At 34.7% G+C, this 26916-nt stretch overlaps 1 protein-coding gene across 1 annotated transcript; it reads left to right on the forward strand.

The window, feature by feature from the left end:
• Positions 1-4671: 4671 nt before the first annotated feature.
• LOC139482740 (putative leucine-rich repeat-containing protein DDB_G0290503) lies at positions 4672-21406 on the forward strand. The gene is made up of 2 exons (XM_071266810.1): positions 4672-5647; positions 20901-21406. Exons 1-2 carry the CDS (start codon positions 4738-4740, stop codon positions 21275-21277), a joined length of 1287 nt encoding a protein of 428 aa, XP_071122911.1. The 5' UTR covers positions 4672-4737; the 3' UTR covers positions 21278-21406.
• Positions 21407-26916: the final 5510 nt, after the last annotated feature.

Below are 26916 nucleotides of genomic sequence, written 5' to 3' on the forward strand. Positions count from 1 at the left end.
CAGAAAGTATTGTTATATAGATAGAGATAATTGTAAGCAGCAAGACTGTTTAGTAAAGTAAGATGTACAAACACATCACCATCACCAAAACACAATTTTGTCATGAATCCATCTGTGTCCATTGTTTAATATTCACATAGACCAAGGTGAGCGACACCGGCTCTTTAGAGCCTCTAGTTTTTATATAGAAAACACAATTTCTTTTCCTAAACAACATATATAACGTTTTTGGCTTATAAACTATCTGTTCGTATCCGTTTTCACAGAATCTGAGACACTCCAATATCAATCATTTAATTAACTAAAAACCTATAACTACAACTTGCAGACTTTACTAAAAACTACGAGACCAACCTTTAAACTTTGAAACTTAATAAAGAATCAACAATATTTACATAATGAACTTTGTATCCAAAAGTAGTTTAAAAACTTTAACTTCAATTTATCCTTAACCCTTTCACTGACTCCGAGGTCCCAACTGATTTACTCAACAATTATAACCTTTCAAAAACTATAAAAGAGAACAAGCTTCAAAACCATAGGTTCCTGAGACTCCTAGTTCTGAGACACCTAGTCTCCGAGATAACTAGTTTTTAAAACAACTACTTTTGAAGTACATAATCTCCGCAGCACCTAGTTCCTGAGACAACTAGTTTTGAAACATCTAGTCTCCGAAGCACCTAGTTCCTGAGACAACTACTTTTGACACACCCAGTCTCCGCAGCACCTAGTTCCTGAGACAATTAGTTTTGAAACACCTAGTCTCCGAAGCACCTAGTTCCTCAGAAAACTAGTTTTGAAATGAAACACCTAGTCTACGCAGCACGTAGTTCCTGAGACAACTAGTTTTGAAACACCTAGTCTCCGCAGCATCTAGTTCCGGAGACAACTAGTTTTGAAACACCTAATCTCCGAAGCACCTAGTTCCTGAGACAACTAGTTTCTGAGAAAACTAGTTTTGAAACACCTAGTCTCCAAAGCAACTAAATCCAGAGACAACTAGTTTTGAAACACCTAGTCTCCGCTGCACCTAGTTCCTGAGAAAACTAGTTTTGAAACACCTAGTCTCCGAAGCACCTAGATTCTGAGACAACTAGTTTTGAAACACCTAGTCTTCGAAGCACCTAGTTCCTGAGACAACTAGTTTCGAAACACCTAGTCTCCGAAGCACCTAATTCCTGAGACAACTAGTTTTGGAACACCTAGTCTCCACAGCACCTAGTTCCTGAGACAACTAGTTTTGAAACACCTAGTCTCTGCAGCACCTAGTTCCTGAGACAACTAGTTCTGAAACACCTAGTCTCCACAGCACCTAGTTCCTGAGACAATTAGTTTTGAAACACCTGGTCTCCGAAGCACCTAGTTCCTCAGAAAACTAGTTTTGAAATGAAACACCTAGTCTCCGCAGCACGTAGTTCCTGAGACAACTAATTTTGAAACACCTAGTCTCCGCAGCATCTAGTTCCTGAGACAACTAGTTTTGAAACACATAGTCTTCGAAGCACCTAGTTCCTGAGACAACTAGTTTCTGAGACAACTAGTTTTGAAACACCTAGTCTCCGAAGCACCTAAATCCTGAAACAACTAGTTTTGAAACACCTAGTCTCCACTGCACCTAGTTCCTGAGAAAACTAGTTTTGAAACACTTAGTCTCCGAAGCACCTAGTTTCTGAGACAACTAGTTTTGAAACACCTAGTCTTCGAAGCACCTAGTTCCTGAGACAACTAGTTTTGGAACACCTAGTCTCCGAAGCACCTAATTCCTGAGACAACTAGTTTTGGAACACCTAGTCTCCGAAACACCTAGTTCCTGAGACAACTAGTTTGAAACACCTTATCTCCGCAGCACCTAGTTCCTGAGACAACTAGTTTTGAAACACCTAGTCTCCGAAGCACCTAGTTCCTGAGACAATTAGTTTTGAAACACCTTATCTCCGCTTTCCGATTCCGATGCTTAACCTTCAACGGTCAAATTACAAATGAACGAACTCGCACAATGTATCGGTGTCTTTATACCAATAGCGCAGACTTCAAGGAGAGCACCTTAGCAACAACGAGTTCATAGCAACCAAGGATAAATGGATGATTATCAAAGAAGTTTTCGTTAATGTATTGTTCAAACGGGTAATTTATAATGATTACAATTCAACAATGAACTATAAATACTATCTTATGCTTAAACTGCATTTTTGTCACACATGCTTTGTTCTCCGAAGGAATTATTACGCTGTCTTTTCATGTCGATTCTGAGGGGGAGGACAGGGGTAAGGGAGACCGGGAGAAAGGGGTAGGAGAAAGAAGAAAGGAGAGGAAGGCTGGGAGAAAGGAGAAAAAGTTGGAGAAAGGAGAAAAAATAAAATATTTATTCTTTTAAAACATTTTCTAATATTTCAAGAAAAAATATCTCAAAAGGAGATGTTTTATTCTAATGGAAGAAAGGAGAACGGGGGTAGGAGAAAGGCGAAGAGGGGTGGGAGAAGGGAGAAGGGTACTACCCCCCTGTCCTCCCCCTCGATTCTATTTCAATACCAACATATTTGATATAAATAAATGTTTAATCTATTCTTGATTAAGCATGACAAATCAGGCGCGGATCTAGAGGGGGGGGGGGTCCAGGTGTTGTAACCCCCCGTTTTTGGACGATCAATGCATTTGAACGGGGACATGTAGTTGGAACCCCCCCCCCCCCTCTTTGTCCTGGGTTAGGAACCCCCCTTTTTAAAATGGCTGGATCCGCCCCTGTAAATTCACTCCGGTTTGCATTATTTCTAAAACTTATAACCATGCATATGCATATAGTGAATATCTTCTTCATCCTCGTGAATTAAGTATTTGATTTGAAAAAATCTCAGGATATATGATACGGGATTAAATTACGTGTACATTGTTTACGCGCATTAACATTACATATGCGCGCAAAATTCATTACGTTTTCGCGCAGCTTTTGACTATATTTGCGCGCATTTTTTACAGGTAAACTCAGGTAAATACAGGTAGACTATACTTATATATTAAACTTTTTTTTTCGAGCAGGAGAAGTCTGATTTATTATATATAAACACTTAGTCCCGGAAAAGTATACAGATAAAAATGGAAAACATAGCAAATCTAAAGATTCTACATGTCGTAACTTGCTACATATTTTAAGTCCATTGCTCTATGAATACACAAAAATACATGGATGTGCTGAATAAAATTGCTCATTTTAGTGATCATGGACCAGACCCTTTGTCGTTTACCTGGATCCTTTACAAAACCGATCACTATTCGATAGAATTAGGAAAAAGATAATTTACTCTGAAATATTCGCAATTAAGTTACATCAGAGACATAAGATATTGTTATCTGTCTCTTGTTACATGTATGTCTTAAGTTAATACGTGATATCTCGTGAAACCTTTATATCTATTTTAGAATTCTATTTGTAAAAACAATTGTATACTTTAATTTACAAATATTTTCAAAATTTATAATAACTTTAGTCATATTTATTATGAGTTATCTTTATTTTGACCAGCGTTACCTGTAAAATAAATGCGCGCAAACGTAAAAAACAAATAGTCCCCAAATGCGCGCAAATGTAATGCGCCCTAGAGATGATGATATTTAACGTCCAGTGGAAAATATTACTATATAAATATCAAGACGATAAAATATCAACTCTGCTTTGTACTAGACCGACAAGATGAGATGGATTTTGGGGTATTTCGTGAGTGTCAGTTTCTATTGATGGAGGTTTTTAAATTTGATAGTTCACAAGATAACAATCTGATGGATGACAGGACAGCCTACCTAGACACAAACTCTGTCTCCGAACCGACCGGACTGTGCAGTTACTCTTATATGTCGCTTGCTTCAAATTGCAATTATTAAGTATTTTTGTTTGAGATGGTTGCCGGGGACCGAGCTCTACACCTCCAGTACTTTAGGCACTGAGAGATGGTTCCCGGGGACCGAGCTCTACACCTCCAGTACTTTAGGTTTGTTTGAGATGGTTCCCGGGGACCGAGCTCTACACCTCCAGTACTTTAGGTTTGTTTGAGATGGTTCCCGGGGACCGAGCTCTACACCTCCAGTACTTTAGGCACTGAGAGATGGTTCCCGGGGACCGAGCTCTACACCTCCAGTACTTTAGGTTTGTTTGAGATGGTTCCCGGGGACCGAGCTCTACACCTTCAGTACTTTAGGTTTGTTTGAGATGGTTCCCGGGGACCGAGCTCTACACCTCCAGTACTTTAGGTTAATACGCCACCACGAAATCACTGACGCAGCGCGCGGTTACATTATGTAAGACGATTGTTATTTAATTTTCTCAATGCGGTAAAATTGTCGCGTAATTATTTTATTATTTGGTTTTTTATTCATAATGGCGATCCATTGCGGTTATTGACAGAATGAGTCATCTTAATCAGCACTTTGAACGAATGAACTGAAACAGTAATCATACATTTTTGTATCGTAACATAAAGTATATTGTAGTCAAACCTGATTAATCTCTTCAATATTAATGTGTTTGCTTAACGCCAAATCACCGCTAAAAAATGCATATTTTAAATTTAAACCTTCGAAAAACTAGATTAATGGTTTAAAAATTTAAATACAGAAACTGAATTCATTCCAGAACAAATATTTACCTAAGAACTTTGCCCTACATGCATGCACTACAGATATTGCATTATATCTTCCAATCAGACATATGACTTGCATACACTAGTATCTGTAAGTGTAAAAGCCATCATGGTTTCAACAATTCTTGTATTTATGGGTTTACACTTTTTTTCTATAAGTGGATTCTTATTGGACAGTACTAAGTCTCCGCAAGCAGAAAATGGTATATCGGAAAGTCATTTCACTACGCTTCTGAAATTACTTGTGGATGAGCGAAAATCGCGTGAACAGCTAGAAAACGTTGTTTTACGCCTTCAACAGGAATTATCTAATAAAGTGAGTAGCTCAGATCATTGCAATTGTAAAAGTGCAGAAATTACCGAGGAGTTAAATAACAATACAGAACAGTTGAAAACAGAACTAGGATACCTTCGAAAGGAATTTAATACTTTACAGTTACAATGTGGACAGTTCGATAAACATGTATCGTCAAATAGAGCTTATACAGAACGTCCAACACAGGGGACAGGTGACTTGAAAGAGCTTAAGGGTACGGCAGACTTAGAAACGATTCTTGGTTTAGAAAATAAGACAAATCATTTAGAGGTGAAAGTCTATAACATGGAACTATCTTTACAATCTATTGTGTCTGGTGCAAATGCTAGATCAAAAAAACTAATCGGTATTGTAAATAAAATTAAGGCAACAGATAATTTAACATTGTATTTGACGAATGAAATTCAAAAGTCTAATGGTAAGCTTAGTGCTGTCATGACCGATATGAATAGCAGGAAACAAGATTTTATAGCTTTAGTGAACAAAACAGAATTTACGAATGATAAATTGAGATCATTGGAGATTTGGTTAGAGAATAAAATTCATTACCTTGAGACTAATTTTACTCTCTCAGTATCAAACATTACGAATACAGTTAACCAAAGCCTTACATCTTTACAAAAATATTTTATGAATAGCGTACAGCAATTGCAGTCTGGGCTGAATGACACATATCAAAAACTGGACAAGATTTCTAATAGAGGTAGGCTTTTAAAGGGAATGTTAAATAACAGTTTCTAATTAAATAAAGACCGGTGTCAACGCAGTCACGCACCATTTTATAAGATTGTGGCTAAAAAGAGGTGCAATGACAGCCTTGCATACACGTGGTTAGATAGACCAGCTTAAAAAAGACTGGTTCAAACCATGATAGTTTCTGCAAATAGCTTATACAAAAACAGGAATATTGAAGGATATTTGTTTGAAAAAAACTCCCAAAAATTTAGACAAGATCATTTTGTAACAGATTGTTAGATTTCGTATTTTTTTAATTCTTGTTTTAAATAACGGAATTTGAGTTTCTACAAATATGTTTTCGTCACCAAATTTTTTAAATAAAGCGGCAGTATTCTCCAAAACTTTAAATTTATATTTAAGTAGAATGTGGATTAAAATAGTATTTAGTAACATTGGCAACACTTAGTCTAGGTGAACAATCACATAACAGTATTTTTCGTGTGCATGTACCTAGTCGTGAAAGGTTACACAATTTCTACATAAATCATGCCGTAAGTTTTCTTGTTTTTGGGGATTTATAAAAAAGAAGATGTGGTATGATTGCCAATGAGACAACTATCCACAAAAGACCAAAATGACACAGACATTAACAACTATAGGTCACCGTACGGCCTTCAACAATGAGCAAAGCCCATATCGCATACTAGTAGTCAGCTATAATAGGCCCCGATAAGACAATGTAAAACAATTCAAACGAGAAAACTAACGGCCTTATGTATGTAAAAAAATGATTTGGTCATTAGTGGAAGTTGACTCATTGGCAAGCATTCCACATTTTCTTATTTTTTTTATATAGAATCCGATGAGAGCGTTACTTTCGTGTGACTAGGGGTGTTATCGAAACGAATATTCATTTTTTCACATCTTCTGAGTCAAAGAAAGATTTTAGAATAGAATAAGAACTGTTTCATTCCTTGATTCGTGGTGAGGTATACATAAAAGGAGAAATTTTATGCAATATTATTAACGGGGGAGGGGTGCAAACGTTTGCCTTTCATTCAGTGTTATTTTTCGTTTATTTCTTTTTCTGAATTTTTTCGTAGAGTGACATTTATATAACAGATGTTCATGATTAAAATTCGAATTGCATTGATACGACCTCTAATTTTGGGATATGAGACAACTGTAACTTCAAACAACATATATCAATTAAACCAAAATATGAACTCAACTGACAGTAAACTATACTTACCTATATACCATTTATTTATTTTCCAATAATTCATTGTGTATACAGAAAAGTACTCAGTTTTTACACGCATGGAACACATGCTATTATTGTCTTTTGATTACTCTGTACGTGCATGATGACACAAATAACTTTGCACGTTATTAAAATACACCACGTTATATCAATTGTAATGCCCGCGTCACACTGTCCCGATTTTTACGCCGATGGCAACACGATTATGGAAATTTCCAAAATCGGGACTGATCGTATCCAGATCGGGCTATTCCTAATGCCATCTTTAACCATCGTAGAACCATCGGCCACTTTTTCTAGCCTTCGGGGACAACTTCGGGAAGGGTTCTAAATTTTTTAACATGTTAAAAAATCCCCGAAGGTGCGTCCGATGTTGAGGGTTCGTACTGAGTTCGTATCACCATCATCACCATCGTAATGTCACCAGGAATGCATCTTTGAACATCGTATTGCATTCGTGTTTCCATCGTTTCCATCGGGCAGTTTTGACATTACGATGTCTACACGAATGAATCACGAAGCTATCCGAAGGTCTTACGATGGCAACACGACTTCGTGAAGACCTCGTAATCCCATCGTGTTGCCATCGAATAAAAGTACGAAGGCGACAAGATGGAACGACGACGGCAATAAATCCAGCTAAATGTAGGTTAATTTTCGCGCTAAAATACATTTAAAGTGCCATTCGCGATATGCACTGGTCAGTCTAATACGACAGTTAAGAAAGACGTTCACAAAACATTGAGCTCATATCATATGATTCTATGAGAACAAGAAAGGCGACAGCGTTGTTTCTATTAATTCAAATGGAACAAGAAGAGCAGCTATTACAGGCTCAGGATTTACTTTTACAAGAAAATATTATTTTTTGTATCAAGTAATATAATGAAAATCATTAACGCGCCTCGTACACCAACACTGCAGGTACACGTATATAGGGAAACCAACTTTTTCTTCATTATTCTGATTTTTACTCCATAACCATTTTGTTTTCTATATGTCATATTTTGCCGCATTTGTTGCCTTCCCCACATCCTTCCTTTTGTCTATATTATTATGATATTCTCCTGGAAAGAGCTCTTTTTGAATAAAAGGGATCAACGAAACTATTACCATACCTTTATGATAGATCAGTAAACATGGGCTTAATTATGGGTGATTATTCAGACTAGCTAGTGCACACATTTTACAGTTCAAACAAGGCAATGCCGAGCGTGGCATCCCCTCGTATGTAACATATTGGGGACACATATGGGCACTATATTTGTATATGACACATGCAGAAAATGGTAAATTGAATATGCATATTTGATATATAAACGTCTTTTAGACATCGTATGGCCATCGCGCCATCATCGTAACCCATCGTGTAGCCTTCGTAATCCACCGTGTAGCCTTCGTGATCCATCGTGTAGGCTTCGGCTGAGATATGAAGCTTAAATACCTGTCTTCGGTTAACCTTCGTATGTCCATCTTTTGCTATCGTATATAACTTCGGCACCATCGTATAGACTTCGTAATTCATCGTACTTGCTTCGGTCACTTTTTGGTATTTTTACGAGATCGGGACCAACTTCGTACGAACTTACAATTTTCGCATTCGGGTGTCCGTCGTATATAAAAATCGGGACAGTGTGATGCGGGCATAACCGTTAGCAAAAGTACGAAAGAAGGAAGGGATAGGGATCTTCAGGAATGCAAAATCCTGTTTTGTGTGTGTGTGTGTGTGTGTGTGTGTGTGTGTGTGGAGGGGAGGATATCGGTTGAGTTTTCAATTATTTAGTTTTATTCTAAAGATGCAGGGCAAATTTCTACTGGGGATAAAATCGGAAAGTTTTAAGACCTACTCCATGGAATTTGAAGTTTATATAACGTATTTAACGTATTTTAGATACCTAAACCGTATCAAATTATTTTTCATATTTGCTTATATTTCCGGTGATATATTGCAAATTTCAAATTTTGCATAGAGAGAAGACTTAAACCTAAACAAATAATTATATCTGAAAGAAAATTTAATAATTAGTAATAACTTCCAATGGAAATTTTTAGATAATTGCTCAAATTTGTCTAAAATCTATACTAAGAATGTATGTAGTTTTGAATCATATTTAGGCATTGATATGGCAAGCCGTTCTCGTCAAAACTATGTTTAAACCCTTTTTTCGCAAAAAAATACACACTGAGATTAAAAAACCTAAAATAACACACTGAGAAATCGAAATTACACACTGAGATTTCAAAAAATAAAAAACACACATTGAGAATTCAAAAGTACACACTGAGATTTCAAAAAGACACACTGAGATGAAATAAATTGAAAAACACACACTGAGAATTGTTAATTACACACTGAGATTTCAAAAATACACACTGAGATTAATATGCAAATTACTAATGAATATTCATGAGATGAATAATTCAACAGATTAATATCTTGATCTCAAGAACTCTTGTCATTATAATGAAATGCGATTCCTTCAACCAACATTCGTAATAAATTTCAAGACTTATAATAACATCGCTCATATTCATAAGTTTGTTGCCTATAATTCAGATCATTACTACCAGTAATTAAACAGGGGTCCCTTTTCAAAAGTCTTCCAACTGTTTCCCTGATTTCGCTAGTTAATCTATTATATTTTTGTTACGTTTATATGCTATATATAGACACTTGAGTAAAAATTTCACTTTCACTGCATTCTTTTGCAGATTGTTCCAATGTTTTCTTATAATTTTAATAAAGTTTTTCACCATTTGGTTATATTTTGTAATAAGAGTAAGTGGGTATTTTTCTTGTTCTTGTATTTCTAAAGTTTTTTTTATTAATAATTAAATTTGGAACCAAATCGAAGGACTAACGAGTTCTGTCCCCTTGTTGTTTTAAGCTTGTAATAGATTCAGATTAAGTATGCTAATTAGATATGTGCGCATAGAAAGTGCGCACAAATCTCAGTGTGTAATTTTAAATTCTCAGTGTGTAATTTCAAATTCTCAGTGTGTGTTTTCAGTTTATTTATTCTCAGTGCGTCTTTTTGAAATCTCAGTGTGTAATTTTCAATTCTCAGTGTGTAATTTTCAATTCTCAATGTGTAATTTTCAATTCTCAGTGTGTAATTTTCAATTCTCAGTGTGCGTTTTTCATTTTTGTAATCTCAGTGCGTCTTTATGAAATATCAGTGTGCAATTTTTAATTCTCAGTGTGTAATTTTCAATTCTCAGTGTGTAATTTTCAATTCTCAGTGTGTAATTTTCAATTCTCAGTGTGCGTTTTGAAGTTTTTAAATCTCAGTGTGCTTTGTTGTAATTCTCAGTGTGTAAATTTTTCGAAAAATGGTTTAAACATAGTTTTGACGAGAACGGCTTGCCATACATTAATAACTTTCCAGTGAAATATTCGGAAGTACGCTTAGATGTTGATACCTTACCGTAAAGTTATGAATATAATAATGTGTATTTTAGTAAAGATTGTAAGACTCTTAAAAAAATGCCCTTGTTTTTATATGAATTCATGGAAAATTGGAAAATTGATCCTACCCCTTTTTAGCTCATCTGGTCCAAAGGGCCAAGTGAGCTTTTCCCATCACTTTGCGTCCGGCGTCCGTTAACTTTTACAAAAATCTTCTCCTCTGAAACTACTGGGCCAAATAAAACCAAACATGGCCACAATCATCATTGGGGTATCTAGTTTAGAAAATGTGTCCGGTGACCCGGCCAACCAACCAAGATGGCCGCCATGGCTAAAAATAGAACATAGGGGTAAAATGCAGTTTTTGGCTTATAACTCTAAAACCAAAGCATTAAGAGCAAATCTGTTTAGGGTAAAATAATCTATTAGGTCAAGATCTATCTGCCCTGAAATTTTCAGACAAATCGGACAATCCGTTGTTTGGTTGCTGCCCCTGAATTAGTAATTTTAAGGAAATTTTGCAGTTTTTGCTTATTATCTTGAATATTATTATAGATAAAGATAAACTGTAAACAGCGATAATGTTCAGCAAAGTAAGATTTACAAATAAGTCAACATGACCAAAATTGTCAGTTGACTCCTTAAGGAGTTATTGCCCTTTATAGTCAATTTACAAAATATTTTCCTCTGTTACTAATGGGCCAAGTTCATTGTAGATAGAAATAATTGTAAGTAGCAAGAACGTTCAGTAAAGTAAGAACTTCAAACACATCACCATCTGACACCAAAACACAATTTTGTCATGAATCCATCTGTGTCCTTTGTTTGATATGGACAAACACCAAGGTGAGCGACACAGGCTCTTTAGAGCCTCTAGTTTATTGTTGTAAAAGCAATGGTAAATAAACTTTATTTCAAATCGTAATAGATTTGTTAAAACCCAAAGAGAAATTACAAGCAGGGGTCTGGACAGGGGATGGGGTGTGGGACGACAGCCCACCAGAAGCTGAACTTTTATAGTAAAATTCTTATTGAAAAAAAATGTTTGATAAAATTACTAGTAAATAAACTCATCATAGATATCAGGACTAAATTTTGTATATACGCCAGACGCGCGTTTCGTCTACTAAAGACTCATCAGTGACGCTCGAAGCACATGCTTACAATGCTTAACTGGTGCTACGCCATTGTCACCTTTATCATGTATTGTTAGAGTCAAAAACATATCAGTGCTGTTTCTAGAAAATAAACACGCCCCACCATCCATCAATATTAATGAAAGATCAATTAAAGATTATGTGGGGGGAGTTTTAAATGACAAATATTTTTTCTTCACATACTCATCCATTAAAACGTCACCTTTTTCTCTTATGCGCCAATTTGTCATCTGTTTCAACATTTGACTTTGTTACGTATTATTGAACTGTTTTATATACCTACATCAATTTAAGCCCAGCTCTTAATACAAGTATTATTGAACTGTTTTATATACCTACATCTATTTAAGCCAAGCTCTTAATACGTATTTTTGAACTGTTTATATACCTACATCAATTTAAGCCCAGCTCTTAATACAAGTATGTATTTCTCAATCAATGTAAATAATCTTATTTGTATTGCTTTTTTGTTATTTAATGGTTACGTATTCAGGGTTATATCTGGTCTATATACCAGTGAGATATTGACTTCTTCTTGGGTATGTGACCCTATCACAGATATTTACATAAGCCATCGTACACGTTTAGGCTGGTCCATCGCTTCTATATACACATAGTGACATACATAAAGTCAAAAAGTAAATTCATACTATGAATATCAAAATTATTTATTTTGTAATAATATTTCCTTTCTCCACATAACAACAACATTATTTTCATATACCTGTGTATACTATTATTGTAAATGGTGGATTTTTGTTCAAGTTTATTATTGTTTTTCTGAAATTGTTTAACATTTCACAGCGGTATAATACTGTTACTTTAATTATACATCCCATATTTTGATTTATAAACCTGTACTGCAACTCCCTCCTATGTCAGGAAAATCACCAATCCTAGAATCGGTGTAATATCACTCACACGGTTAAAATCCTCTGGATTATGTTTAAAAGATAAAACTTTTAAAACTATAAAAGAGATATTAATTATCTCCTCTGGGAGATGTGACCCTATCACCATTATTTATACTATTCTGATATACACTAAAAGTCGTCCATCATTCAAATTTAAAAGTTGCTTCTTTCATATTAAAACGGTAAAATGAAAATACACTATATACAAATGTTTTTCTATCTTTTGGTATGTCCCTTCTTTTCAGCTCGGTATTTCACGCTTTTGATTACTGTTCGGTTAGTATTGCCCGTTACTGGAACAGTTTATGACACAGACCTCTCGATAATGTTTCTATTCTGTGCATTCTCATTTAAAAATCTTTGAGCAATCGATAACTAGCTGACACAAATGTTCGTCATTGGTTATTAATTCCTGAATAAGTCCATGATCCTCTAGGTTTTTTTGTCAATACCTCGCTTATCATATGTAGAAAGTCATCTCTAATACACTGTAGCTTAGAGCACTTTACTATGAAGTGAAGTATATCTTCATTTTCCTCTGCACATAGCTGGCAAATAGGCGACACATGTCAATTGCTAAATTTATCTCGGTGATATTGCAGGTATTTTGTCCCTGTTGCTAACTTTGCCTTTAAGGAGGCAGATGTGATGGCATATGGATTTGTGCCACAGCTTTTTCATATGTTATTTATTTTCCCTTCTTTGACATTTTCGTAATTTTGGCGAGCCAGAGAAGATTTTGATCTAGCTTCATTTATCATTTGTTTTATACAGTGATTACCGACTGTTTTATTTACCAGATTTTTCCAAAGTTGTTTCCCGGGTGGGTTATCTATAATATCATATGGCGACGGTAGGTCATATATATTGGCAATTTCAACAGATTTTGTAAACCAGCCTCCAGATTGTAGAGATTTTGTTGCTAGCTGTCTGATGGCTAATTTTCTTTCAATTGAGTTTTCATTTCTTATGATATTTTCAAAAGTTTTGAGAATTCGTTATAAATGTATTTCTGATTCTATGGTAATCCGTCCTAGTAGAAGATGTGAAGCTACATTTGCAGTTTGTCTTGCAAGTGTTGAATTTGTCGCAAGAGATTTCGGAAATAAGTGGAGAGGTTTTTTATGTCTTCAGTAGTAAGTGTGATGACATCCAGACCATATAACAATCGAGGTAGAACGTATGTTTGAATCAGATTCAAACATACGTTCTACCTCGATTGTTATATTGTCTAGATGTCATTGAACCAATGGTGGCTCCGATTTGATTTTCTTCAAATGTTGTCAGACGAATAGTTTATATACTGACGGGGACCATATTCCTCCTTGTCGTACTCCTTGTTGTTCTATGATTTGGTGTGAGAGTTCTCCTTTCCATTTTACTTTTTTGAAGTCAATTCTGTTTACCAATAGCCAGTTGTTTCCCTCAAATCCTGTTTTGTGCATTTCTCTTAGGAGTCCCAAATGCCATAGTATATCAAAGGCTTTTCTCGCATTCATCAGAGCAATATATAGGCTTGTTTACCTTTTCTTTGCCTCCATTATTAGTTCCGCAATGATTAGTACCGCAATACATGGACTCTCACCCTTTGTGAATCCTTTTTGGAGATTACTTTGTCTTTCTAAGATTTTATCTTCATTTCTAGATAAGTGTATCTTCTCCACAACTTTGCCCACTGAACTTATAATTGTTATTTTTCTATATGAGTTTGGGTCATCCTTTGGCTTTCCACCACTCTTAAAAACCGGGCACACTATTCCACTTTTGATAAGTGCTGGTATATGTATCTTGTTTAAACAAGAAGTTTATAATAAAAGCTAAAATAGATATTAATAAAGACCCACCATATTTAAGATGTTCAGCAGATAAATTTAGTTCTTCTGGTGACTTCCCATTTTAAAAGATAAAATTGTTTTTTCCACCATGTCAGTTGATACATGTTCTATATTGTGTTGATTTTCTTTTTAAAAGTATTTATGTAGGTTTTGTACATCTTTTTCTACATGGTTTTTAAAAATTGGGTCAAAGTTAGGATTTTCAGATGGTGTGGCTAGATCGTAAAAGTAGTCCGCCTAGGATTCTCTTATTTCAGGGTCTGTGTTGATTATTTCTTCCTTAAAAATGAATGCTGATGCACAAGTATTCCCAGGCTTTCTTTGTTTACGGATAATCTGATAAAAACCTTCACTATCATTTTCGTTTAGTTCCATAATTCGTTCATATTTTTCATTTCGTTTTTGTGCTGCCGATTTACGTTGTGTACTTCTGAGTACCTTCTTACTAATTCTTAATTCAATATATGCGCTCTGAGTGGAATCTTTTTGCTTACCCAATGACTTCCATTTTCCATAGCACTCTTTGCTTGTTTTTTGCTGCTGCGGCTATGTCCGGGTTCCAACATATTTTTCTCTTTTTACGCTTTTTGTCGGGTTGTTTACATTGTTTTTCTGCGTTTTTAATTTTGTATGGTACAAATTTGTTGTATTTTATCTGTAGCATTTTCACAGGTGATATCTGAGCTAAAAAATTTAAGTCATCTTCTACGTTCTTTGCATATTTTTGTTAATCTATTTTTTTCCAGATGATTCGTTTAGTCTGTTTGCTTAAATTTAGAGTATGCTCCTTTATAGGTATTGCACCCTGGAGTAGCACCAGTACTGGGTCATGAGTTGAGGTGTTTTCTGGTTCTCTCACAAATGTTGTGTACATGGAGATACTTTCTTTACTCTGTATGTTATAATCTATTTGAGATTCATCCCTCCCATTATAATGATAAAACGTATTTTGCCTACGACATTGATTGGGAATAAATAGTTTCTGCTCCTCTAGAACATTTTTGAATGTTTTATCTCTGGATATCCCATCCTTTCTGTGAAGTGACGCATTCATATCTCCACCCAGAATAATTTCAGCGGTAGCACTATATTTTCCATAATTTCTGCTATTTCATCCAGGACGGCTTGATAATCCCACTGCGTATTGCTACTTCTAGTTGGCATGTTAGCGCAGATAAGTATTAATGGCTTTTCGTACTTTAATTTTATAACGATAATCCTGTTTCCACCATCTGGGAGTAATTCAGAGTACTGGTCCAATTTGCTTGCGCACGCATATAGCCCCCCTCCATGTCATCTTGTCCGTTCCCTTGGTTCAATCATTTTATCCTCGTCAAAAGACTTTACATGCCATTGAAAGACCGAAAATTCTGTGCCGATTATATGCTTTTCGTGCTTATAAAGCCAATGTTCTCGCACAAAGATTATATCTGCTCTATTGCTTTTTTTTCAAGATACAGTTTATTGATCTATAGCCTTCTACGTTAAAAGTTAGAAGTGATATGGTGCATTTGTTGGATTGACGTACGGATTTTGCGGTTGGAATTGATGTTACGTCTGGTGGTGTGGAATTGTCATTTGAGGATGTGACTGGATTGCTGTTGGATGATGTATCCAGTGTTGTTGTGTTGGGCATGTGAGTGGGGCTGGATCTGATGCTGCGGTATTATTTGATGATATCTGTTCGGTTGCTGGATGCACGTTTGTTTGTTGGATGATGTTGTTTCCTTCTCCAGTTTTCTGTGGTTCTGATATCTCTGTTTTTTATCTCTTCCTAGTGCATGTCTGTCATCGAATGTGTTTTTTTTTTAAGTTTCTGACTTTGGGTTGGATTTGTTCTGCTTCCTTAAGCCGTACCTTTCTTGGAATGGGAGTTTCTAAAAAATGGCCCTGAGTCTAGAAATTGACAATGAGGGTCGGTTGAAAACAAAACTTTACGACAAAAGAGATGATTTCAGCTTTCCAATTGTGAACTTTCCATTTCTGAGTAGCAACATTCCAGCAGCACCTGCATACGGGGTATATATCTCCCAATTGATACGATATTCCCGTGCTTGCATTTCCTATCATGATTTTCTTGATAGAGGTTTGCTGCTCACAAGGAAGCTATTAAACCAAGAGTTCCAAATGGTGAAGTTGAAATCATCCCTTCGTAAATTTTACGGACGCCATCACGAGTTGGTTGACCGTTATGGAATAACCGTTTCACAAATGATATCGGATATGTTCCTTACGTCGTAACTACAATCCCCTTCCCTTTCATGAATATGACCTACCGAATTAGACTATTTACCGGATTTGTAATCACATAAGCAACACGACGGATGCCACATGTGGAGCAGGATCTGCTTACCCTTCCGGAGCACCTGAGATCACCCCTAGTTTTTAGTGGGGTTCGTGTTGTTTATTCTTTAGTTTTCTATGTTGTGTCGTGTGTACTATTGTTTTTCTGTTTGTCTTTTTCATTTTTAGCCATGGCGTTGTCAGTTTGTTTTAGATTTTTGAGTTTGACTGTCCCTTTGGTATCTTTCGTCCCTCTTTTGTTTCATTTTCATTGAAGCTATTTGCCCTATCATCCTGAAGAAAGTCAGCTTCGTCTCCCCTCATGTTGACTATGAGGTCGTCCAGGATAGTACATACATCTGTTGCATCATCTGTTAGTGTGGTTTTGGCTGCTGTTTGATTGAAAAGTACGTTTTTTTACTTCCTTTGAAGCGTGATGTTTTTCTTTCTTTCTGGTGTTATTTGTGTTGTAAAATTTTTCAGTCATGTACATAATTTTCGTGTCATGTTTATGCATTCCAGCTCTATTTGACGTACTTTTTGTTCCAGAAACCATATTTTCATTTCATTCATAGTGGAGTTTGAGTCAGGTGTTATGTTTGTTGGACTTGTGTGAATTGATTTAAGAGATTTTACGTTGATACCTTCAAGTTGTTCAATTCTTTTTCTTGCTATTACCAAAGAGTGTTCTATGGCCTTCTTTTCTTGTTCTAAATAGATTTCTGTAGACTTAATAATTTTGTCTTTTGCCTCCAATTCACATTTCAATTGATTAGTTTCGGTTTGGTACAGAGCATTAGTTATAGTTGGCGAACTACTGGAATTTTTTTGGAGACTAGAACTATCATTCCCTATGTGTTGCCCATTGGTTGTGTCAACGTTGTCTGTATTTGTTGTATTTGTACCATGTTTTTTGGATGCCTGTAGTTGTAATCCCTTAGGTTTGGCGTAATTTACATTATTTCCAAAATTATGAATTGTTGGAGTTTTGCTCATGCCGGGCACCATGATTCTGGGATGCTGCATAGCAGAGATGCCATTGTTGTTGTTCCTTTTACAATTTTCAGTTGGTGTTGCTGATATAATTTGCAACTGTGTGTTTTGTGGGCTTGATCCGGTATAGTCTGATGGCCTCACATTGGTCAGTGAATCAAGTTTGCTTTGAGACTCATTGTCTGACTTATCGTTCAAGGCATTCATCTGAATCTTACAAGTCTTACATATATAATTGTCATCGCCATTTTCTTCAATAATCTTAATATCTACAAGACTTAAATTCTCACATTCGTAATGAAACCATTGGTCGCAAGTGTAAGTACACCTTTTATTGCATATTGGGCAAGTTGGCAGAGTAGAGTTTGTGATACATGTTTTTTTTGCCATGTTAGAAGATATTTGTCCCTTATTGACTATTTCTTTCTGTTTGCGGAGTTTGTTTGCCTTCTTGTGATTGTATTGAAGAACTATCTATGCTTGTTTTGTTTTTAGATACAGCCTTTTGTGATTTTATATTTTCCATGTCAAGATATTGTTCACAGCTTTGTCGCATCATGGAATTAATTGAAGTAAAACTTGCATTTCTATGTAGTAATTCTAGTATGTTCATCAAATAAGATTTTGTGAATGATAGTACATGTTCTTTCTTGCCATTCAACAGGACTTTTGATGTTGAGTTGTAAAAATTCAATACGAAAATGTTTTCATTGTTTTCAAAGATAGTGTACGACTCAGAGATTACAGACCCATTAGTATCTTTTGTTTAAACGGATTTGATGTTTGTATCCTGTGTCTGTAGAATGTTTATAGTTATATATTAAAATTCTTCATAATAGTTAACAAAGGTACCAGGATAATAAGCCGCAGCAGAAAAAAATAGTACTAGATTTTCTTTTGTGAATTGCGGAGTAACAGAGAATGTTCGTTCGGCCGCTTCGATTTTCTTGGCAATAGCACTTGTTTAAAGTATAAGTGACATGATGGTCTTGAGATTTTATATTTGTTTTTGCAAATGACCTTTTGGGTGTAAAAAGGACCTTTTTTGTGCGGAGTCTATCGCTTTTTCTTCTAGCTATCTCCATTATAATTGTTTATAATATATTTCAGAAATAATAGTAAAGCGGGTCGAATTCTTAATGCGTACTTATGCAACAACAAGGTGGCTTGGACATTCCATGCCTTCTGAATACGTACATAAAGTTTTTGAATTCAGATATCGATCTCTTTCACTAATTTTCTTCCATGCAGCAACAGTGTGGCTTGGACATTCCATGCCTTCTGAGTGCATACATAAACTATTATATTTCAAGTAGAGTCAGAACCATCAGTCCTTTTGTATATGTTCTGCTATTTCAATAAGCCAGACTTTTTCCACATGCGGTTTTGGGTGTACCCCGTCAGCATATAATTTAAAGTTGTAAAATTTGTTTGAAGGTTTATTTTTTCCCCTTTTGACTTGCTTATGGTGTAAAGGTGATGGCTGAAGTGAGGCGAGTGGCAATGAGAATTCTTATTTATGTATGTTATACTTTCATTAATTTGTTCTATTTGTTTCTGTAATTGAATATTCTGTTATTTAAAAATTTCAGGGTTAGGATGGGTGTTTGCCTTTTTGCATTCATAAATTGAGTAGATGGGAATTTCTAATAATGTTTGCCTGCAGTTAGGATGATTTTCTGTAATGGAGTCACAGTTTTAAATTTGTAATAAAGTGATTATGTTTTGGGCAGCATCTTCTTCTTGAGACTTTAATGATATATATCTGTTTTTATCTCTTGTGGTTGTGTTACATAGTGCCTAGCCAGACGTATATGTGCAGATTTCCGTGAAGCTTAATCTTATCGTCAATGTTTTTTTGTTAGCCAGTCATATCCTTGTTGAATTGTTTTGCCACTGGCACACTACCATAAAAATGTTCTTATCAAACGGATGAACTACCTGACTAGCCATACGCAATCCTTTGCTGTCCGATAAAATAACAGGCGTGAAGCGTTTCGTCCCTACCAGCGGGCGCCTGGGTTTTTGCAAAAAGTCCAAAAGTTTTTTCTCGGACATATATAATTTATGGAATTGGAAAGTTCAAATGGTCATTAACAGTAAAAGTCTTTTATATATATGTACAGCTAAAACCTCTTTATGTTTAAAATATCAGTGGAAGGGTCACATACACCAGGGTGACAGATATTTTCATGCTTGAATAGGGAGCCAAAAAAAAAATATGGCCGACCCGGGAAGGAAGGTATGCTTTGAAAAAAAATATGTGCAAACGGCTTGTTGCACTGTGTTGCTATTTTAAAAAGTCAATATTACTTCGTTAAAATACTCCAATGAATGTATATACAGATGAGGATAGATTAAAACAATGTTAATTTGGTAAAATTTTCCTCTAAGTCAGGAGCTATGTCAGTGCGACCGTCTTCTTCCAAGCCTCGATGTGGTCTCCAAATATTGATTTTGTATTAACATTGTACCAAAGATCAAATGGTACCATAGATCAAATTTATTCGTTCAGTGTATGTTGACTTGTATTAATATGTCTTTTGATTGAGTTTTGACATTTCAATTGATATGTTATTGTGTTTTTTCTATGTTGTGATGTTACACTATTGTTTCAATTAGGGTAAAGGTTTGGTAACATTAAAACGTTTAAACCCGCTGCAATTGTGTGCACCTGTCCTAAGTCAGGAATCTGATGTTCAGTACACATGTGTAGTTGTCGTTTGTTGATGTGGTTGATAAGTGTTTCTCGTTTCTCGTTTTTATATAGATTAGACCGCTGGTTTTCCCGTTTGAGTGGTTTTACACTAGTAATTTTTGGGGCCCTTTATAGCTTGCTGTTCGGTGTGAGCCAAGGCTCCATGTTGAAGACCTTACTCTAATCTATAATGGTTTACTTTTATAAATTGTGACTAGGATGAAGAGTTGTCTCATTGGAACTCATACCACATCTTTTTATATCTATTAACAAATTTTTACACGGCTGAGTCCCTGCGATGAGCTAATATATATCATACGGTAATTTGAGAAAGTATTCCGTAGTTGAGTGAATACTTTAGTAAGTCTATGCATACGACTTAAGAATTTTACACAACTAAGGGAATTCTTTGTGAAATCTAAGTTTAAGGAAGACTTAAGTTAAGATGTTTTATGCATACACCTGTTTTATTGCAGCACTTCCAACAATATTCGTCCGTGGGTCTCGGAAAATCTTGGATCACCAAATGTCGCTTATAAAATCTGAAAGAGCTTATGTTATTGTGATGTGGTATGCCGACTTTAAATAAAGCTTTGAAGTGAATTGAGTTGAAAGCTGCATACAGGTCATGCACTAGCGTCGAACATTCAAGCAAATCTTTTTATTAAAGAACCTAAATTATTAGTTACAACAACTATATTAACATTTCACATTTCTATTTTCAGCTGTATTGTCTGCTTATGCAAATGGTGGTACAATTGCAGCCAACGTGGTCATTCCATTCACACAAATACATGCTTTACGTGGAATACAAAATTTCACGTCAGTGATGAAAGAAGGAAAATTTACATGTGAGATATCGGGAATGTATCTTATATCTGTTTTTGTATCAACAGATACTAATTCAAGCGGAAATTTTAAAATTTACAGAAACAATCGAATCATTGCCACTGCGTTCAGACAACCTCATTTGAATTATCTTACATTTACCGCAATTGTACCAGAACGTCTGCACATCAATGACAGTGTGTTTGTCAAGAATGGACCTGAAATGGTTGTCGGAAATATCGGCCAGTCATCTTTTTCAATAATTCAAATTTAGTCTACACTTTTCTTTTTACTTTTTTCATTTGAATGCTTTCTAAAGACTTGATTCTTTGTTGATTTTTACTTTAATCTGATGTTCTTTTTCATAGTCAATTAGTTGAGAAATAAAAAAATTGATAATTATTGCGATCTCTATAAAAAAAATAACCAACCGCGTTGCTCTTTGTTAATGTCAGGTGTTTTATAGCCTCTATTAATTCTTATTCATTTTGAATGCGAGTGAAGCTGGAGCTTTACAAATTGGATAAAAACCAGTCTATTATTATAACCTGCAGTATCTAGCTGTTTCTGTTGTCTTGGCGTGGATACCTTGCTGTCATATGTACATATGACTTGAATGGAGATTTGTCTCATTGGCACTAATGCCACATCTTCTTGTGTCTATATAAACGAAAATGGGGGTTAACAAATATACAATTAAGCAATTCTACTTTCATTAGTAAATACATGTGTCTTAATGAAAAAAAGATTAACTTAAAAAATTAACATAAAAAAGATTAAGAGATTAAATCACAATTTTATTTTGCATTTATATATTAAGCAATCACAATACTACAATGTGTACAAATGGCAACAAGGGAAATAAAGGCACAAAATGCAACATGTTGTTGATCAAAGTTATAATATGGACGAGTTTATCTCGCGAACCGTACAAAGTCCTTAGTACTCAATATTAAGTGAATATCGAGTTAACGTATATATATTAACTTTTGACTTACGGTAAATTACGATAAGACAAACACCAATATATATAGAACATTATACAGAATGATAAAGGTTGAACAATTCATTAATGAATCCCTCTAAAACCCAGACTTCACTCAAATACTCGGGAATGGGCAGCAATTTATTTATTCAACGATTTTTCAAAATAACTTAACTGTACAATGGATTTAATGAATTTTGAAATATTCAACCTTCAGGTCATTGATTCATCAAGCGTCTAAATTGTAAAGTGTTGATTAGAACACAACATTCCTCTAGCAGCACTACCAGCTTCAATTACTATTTGTTGATGATTTGGTTCCAAACACACATATACTTCTGTTCTTTTATTTATTATATACATATATGTGTATCATCACCACGGTATATTAGTTGATAGAGTAGTTTGAGGGTACTTTTTTAATGGTGACACTAACGAATATTATTGGATAAATATGAACTTCTGATATCAATGATCTCAGTCTTCTAAGGGATTTCTATAATCAAAATTTATTAATCAAAATTCTCCTTGAAAACTGTTCGTTTGATGTTAATTAAATTATCATATGAAAAACAATATAGAACAATATTCCTTGGATGAATACAAGATTGAGAAAAACGATTAAAAACTCCATCAAAGCATGAATGGTATGAGTTAAATACAATAGCCTTGTTAATGTTGACGTATCACTTAAATACTTTGATATAGTAACTGGTCGGTAATCTTTCAGACGTATTGCCTTCTGATAAGTACTATCAACAAAATGATTTCGTCGTTGTCCGTTGTCCTTGGTAATATCAATTTTACCAAACAATAAATTATTTAATGAAATTATCTATTTTTTATGCTTGCTAACTTTTCCAGTTACTTGACCTTTAAGATCTTCCTGTAGTTTCCAGTTTTCTGTTGACATATGTTTTTATACGCAAAATGCGTGACAACAATTAATACATTGTAACTAAACATTAGAAATCATACATGTACAACATCTATTTTGGAATCTCTCGCATCCCTTTTACTACAAACTATATAATATCTATACGAATTTTAACAATCAATAGTTTAGGGAAATTACGAAACAACTGTCAGAATTGATTATTTATATCAATGAAGAATATACCGTTTATCATTGTTTATATAAGAACAATTAGTTTGAAGTTACATAAAAACATTACAAAGTAAGCAAATTTCCTGCTAGGCCTTTGATATACAACGCTCTCCGGAACTAATCATATTCATTTTCATTTTAAAACGAATACTAAAAAGTCCTCATTTTGGTAATTTAAGATACAGTTTTTGTAATATAACTATCCATTAGAGCCAAACTTTACGTAGATGCAAGCCAGTTGAATTTGTTAGCCTCTAGAAACCGTTAAATGATATTTACCAACCTAGTTTACTCTATGTATAGTTGCCCTTCAATGTGACTTTCTACTCTTTTGATATAAATGTAAATTCTAAAATTAATCACATGGAACATTGACGGGAAATCATCATTAGTAGTCAAGACTTTTTCATTGATATGTCATTAATTATAAATGAATGTGATAAAAACGTTGACGTTATACAACTTGAACTAAATTGTATGTTCTTTTGCTTGTGCGGTGTTGTTGGATGTATAAGTTTCAGGTCGTGAATATCCCTCGTACACGAATTACAAATGCCAAGTATACTCTTTAACTGGGTTACCCTTGACATATACTGGTGGCGTGATTAAGGCAATCCTGGTCACATAAATAAAATAATTAGATTCTGGTGTAGTATGAACGAAGTCTTGCAAGTGAACATACACACAAAGTCGATTGAAAGTTCAATACTGTATTATTCAAAATCCAAAGTAACAGTTATATTAGTTTACAATGCAGGGTCAACAATACTGTGTCATAATCATAGATATCATACGTACAATTCTCTCGTTCACGAAATCTTTTCCCTCAATGCAGCTATTTCACACTTTTATACTACTATAGTAACCTGATTACAATATGGTTAAATGACTCTGAACACAGAAATAATCAACAAGAGCTAAACTGCCGGTGCCCGGAGCCTGGAGCCCGAAGTACGGAGCTGAGTTCAGCCGGAGCACCTGTATAAACATAGAAACGGGGCACTAGCTGATTAATATGATTAATTTAACATTCTCACATGACGTCCTTCAAACGCTTTGAGTACACACCCGTGGTAAAATATGAATATGTTGCTTGGGCTGTTCCGATCGTACCCCCACGTCATGCTCTTTTATGAATGAGGTAATCGACGTCATAGAACGATGACGTTAGGATAGAATCATTTACGGGAAAATACACGCTTGTGAAACCGAAAATCGTCACACAACAAGGAAACGTAAACAAACGATGCCAAAATGTGGTATAAGCAAAGTTTATTTATACATATAAGACATATACGTAAATTATCATTTAAATTCATCCAAAACTATCTTAAGGTAGCACAATACAAAGATTTTTTCACTCCCAATCAGACAACTTTAAACTGATGTAATTCATTTCATCCTTCTTTATATCTTATAAATGAGGTACCAAAAGAAAGAAGAAAGATTAGTCTTTCAAATTGTGATAATTTCATTATGACATAATTATTATGTAATTAGTCGCTATATTGTGATGTCCACACTTGAATGAATTTAGCGTCTTTGTTTTTCATAGCATCCCAAAATATTTTATAGATTCTTGTACAACACAGCTTGACCTCCAAAATTATGTCTCAGATTTCCAAAAACATCAATAGAACAAATTTTATACCCAATTGAACTTAGTGGTCTCTAATGAATTGATGTTGCAAACTTCATTGAAGATTTATGAGAGAATGAAATACAATAGGAAAAATCTGAGACACAGTTTTGGAGGTCAAACTGTGTTGTGCAAGAATCTATAATTTTTTTAGGATGCTACGAAAAACAAAGAAGCTAAATTCATTCAAGTATGGACATCACAGAAATAATTACATAACAATTAATTATGTAATAAGGGAGCTACCATTTGATTTTTATGGGGGGGGGGGGGGGGGGGGGGGCTAGGATGAAAAATTTTGTCCTGCTTTTTTTTTTTAGTTGTAATCCCTGTCCTGCCTTTTTATTTTTCACCCTGTTCGGTCCTGCCTTTTTTTTTTTAGTTCATCCTGACTTTTTTTTTGCAAGTGTCTCATCCTGACTTTTTTTTTTGCAAGTGTCTCATCCTGCCTTTTTTTTTTACTCAAAATTCCTGTCCTGCCTATTTTTTTCAAATTTCATCCTAGCCCCCCCCCCCCCCTAAAAATCAAATGGTTGCTCCCTAATTATGTCATAATTAAATTATTACAATTTGAAAGATTAATCCTTCTCCTTTCTTTTGTTACCTCATTTATAAAATTTGAAGAAAGTTGAGTGGAATTACATCAGTTTAAAGATGTCTGATTGGGGATGAAAAATCTTTGTATTGTGCTACCTTAATACGTTATTGTTAACAGTTTAAATCATGTCACTTATTCAGTTTGCTCCGTTCTTTTACGCCGATTTAATAGTGCGTTTATTTATGGGAACGGCAAATATTTGCCTCTACATAGAGTGCTTCGATCCAACAGAATTTTCGTATTTGTCCTATTAGAATCGAAATAATTCATGGGAGCTTGAATATATCGTGATTTTACCACCGGTTGTCCCTTTATGCCGATATTTTACCCCTCGCTATCGCTCAGGATAAAATAGTTGTCATAAGGACCAACACGGTGTAAAATCACGATATATTCAGAGATGTATATTCAAGCTCCCATGAATTATTTATTAATTTAACAAGTACAATCTTATTGAAGGCGATACACAGATATTGTAATAAATTACTTTATAACGATTAATGAGAATACGTTATCAAATTATACAATGATAATTAAACTTACTATAGCATGTAATAAATGAAAAACGTTAAATTAACTATTACAAACTTTTGAACTCATTGAAATATTAGATTGTTCTGCTATTCAACAACCTTTTGATTTATTTGACCGTTTATATTTTCTAAATCGGAGCGTGAATGATGAGTCGTTTGTAGACGAAGCGCGTTTGATTCATAATATCTTTATCCTGATATCTATGAGGAGTTTATCTATCCAGACCGATTAATAAGTAATTGACAACAGACTCGGATAAATAACAAAACATTGGCAATCATACATGCACAAAATCTCCGTTAGGTATCTTTGACTACTCCTTCACAGCATCTGAAATATTTATATACATGTTTATATGTTAGTATCCAATATTGTAAGTAAATTCTGTGAACAAATCGAATGACAAAATTGATTTCTTACATAAAGGAATATTGTAACGTTCAGCACTGCTTACACAAGAACAATTAGTTTGAAGTTATAAAACAATTACAAAGAAAGCCATTATCCTACAAGGCCTTTGATGAGCAACTCTCCCCCGGAACTGATCGTTTTCGATTTCATTTTATGAACGAATAGAAAAAATGTATTCCTTTTCTCAAGGAAATACACAGTATGTTAATCAAACATTTACAAGGTATCATGAAATCACTTCAAGGAATACAATGTAATTACCGGGTAAATACTTCAGAATTGGAAACAAATGCTTCCTTATATTATAGGTAACATCACTGCTATTAGTCTATGCATTCAAATATAAAAATAGTTCAAGCAAAATGGAGGCGAAAGAAACCAAAGGGTCTTTAAAACGCACAAGTCGAAATTACAATGACAATGCCAAGAAAAAAAAAGAATAAGACCCCCAAAAAATATCTAAAAGAACACACAGCAAAACACAGAAAAAAAAATTAAGTTACACGAAAACCACAAAAAAAAACAAACTTGGTTGATCTCAGATCCCTCAGAGTTGTTAAGCAGATCCTGATCCAAATGCGTCATCAGTCATAGTGCTTATGTAAATAGAAGACCGATGATATGTCTAATTGGTTGAT

The sequence above is a fragment of the Mytilus edulis genome, chromosome 7 (assembly GCF_963676685.1).
Source record: "Mytilus edulis chromosome 7, xbMytEdul2.2, whole genome shotgun sequence".
Lineage (NCBI taxonomy): Eukaryota > Metazoa > Mollusca > Bivalvia > Mytilida > Mytilidae > Mytilus > Mytilus edulis.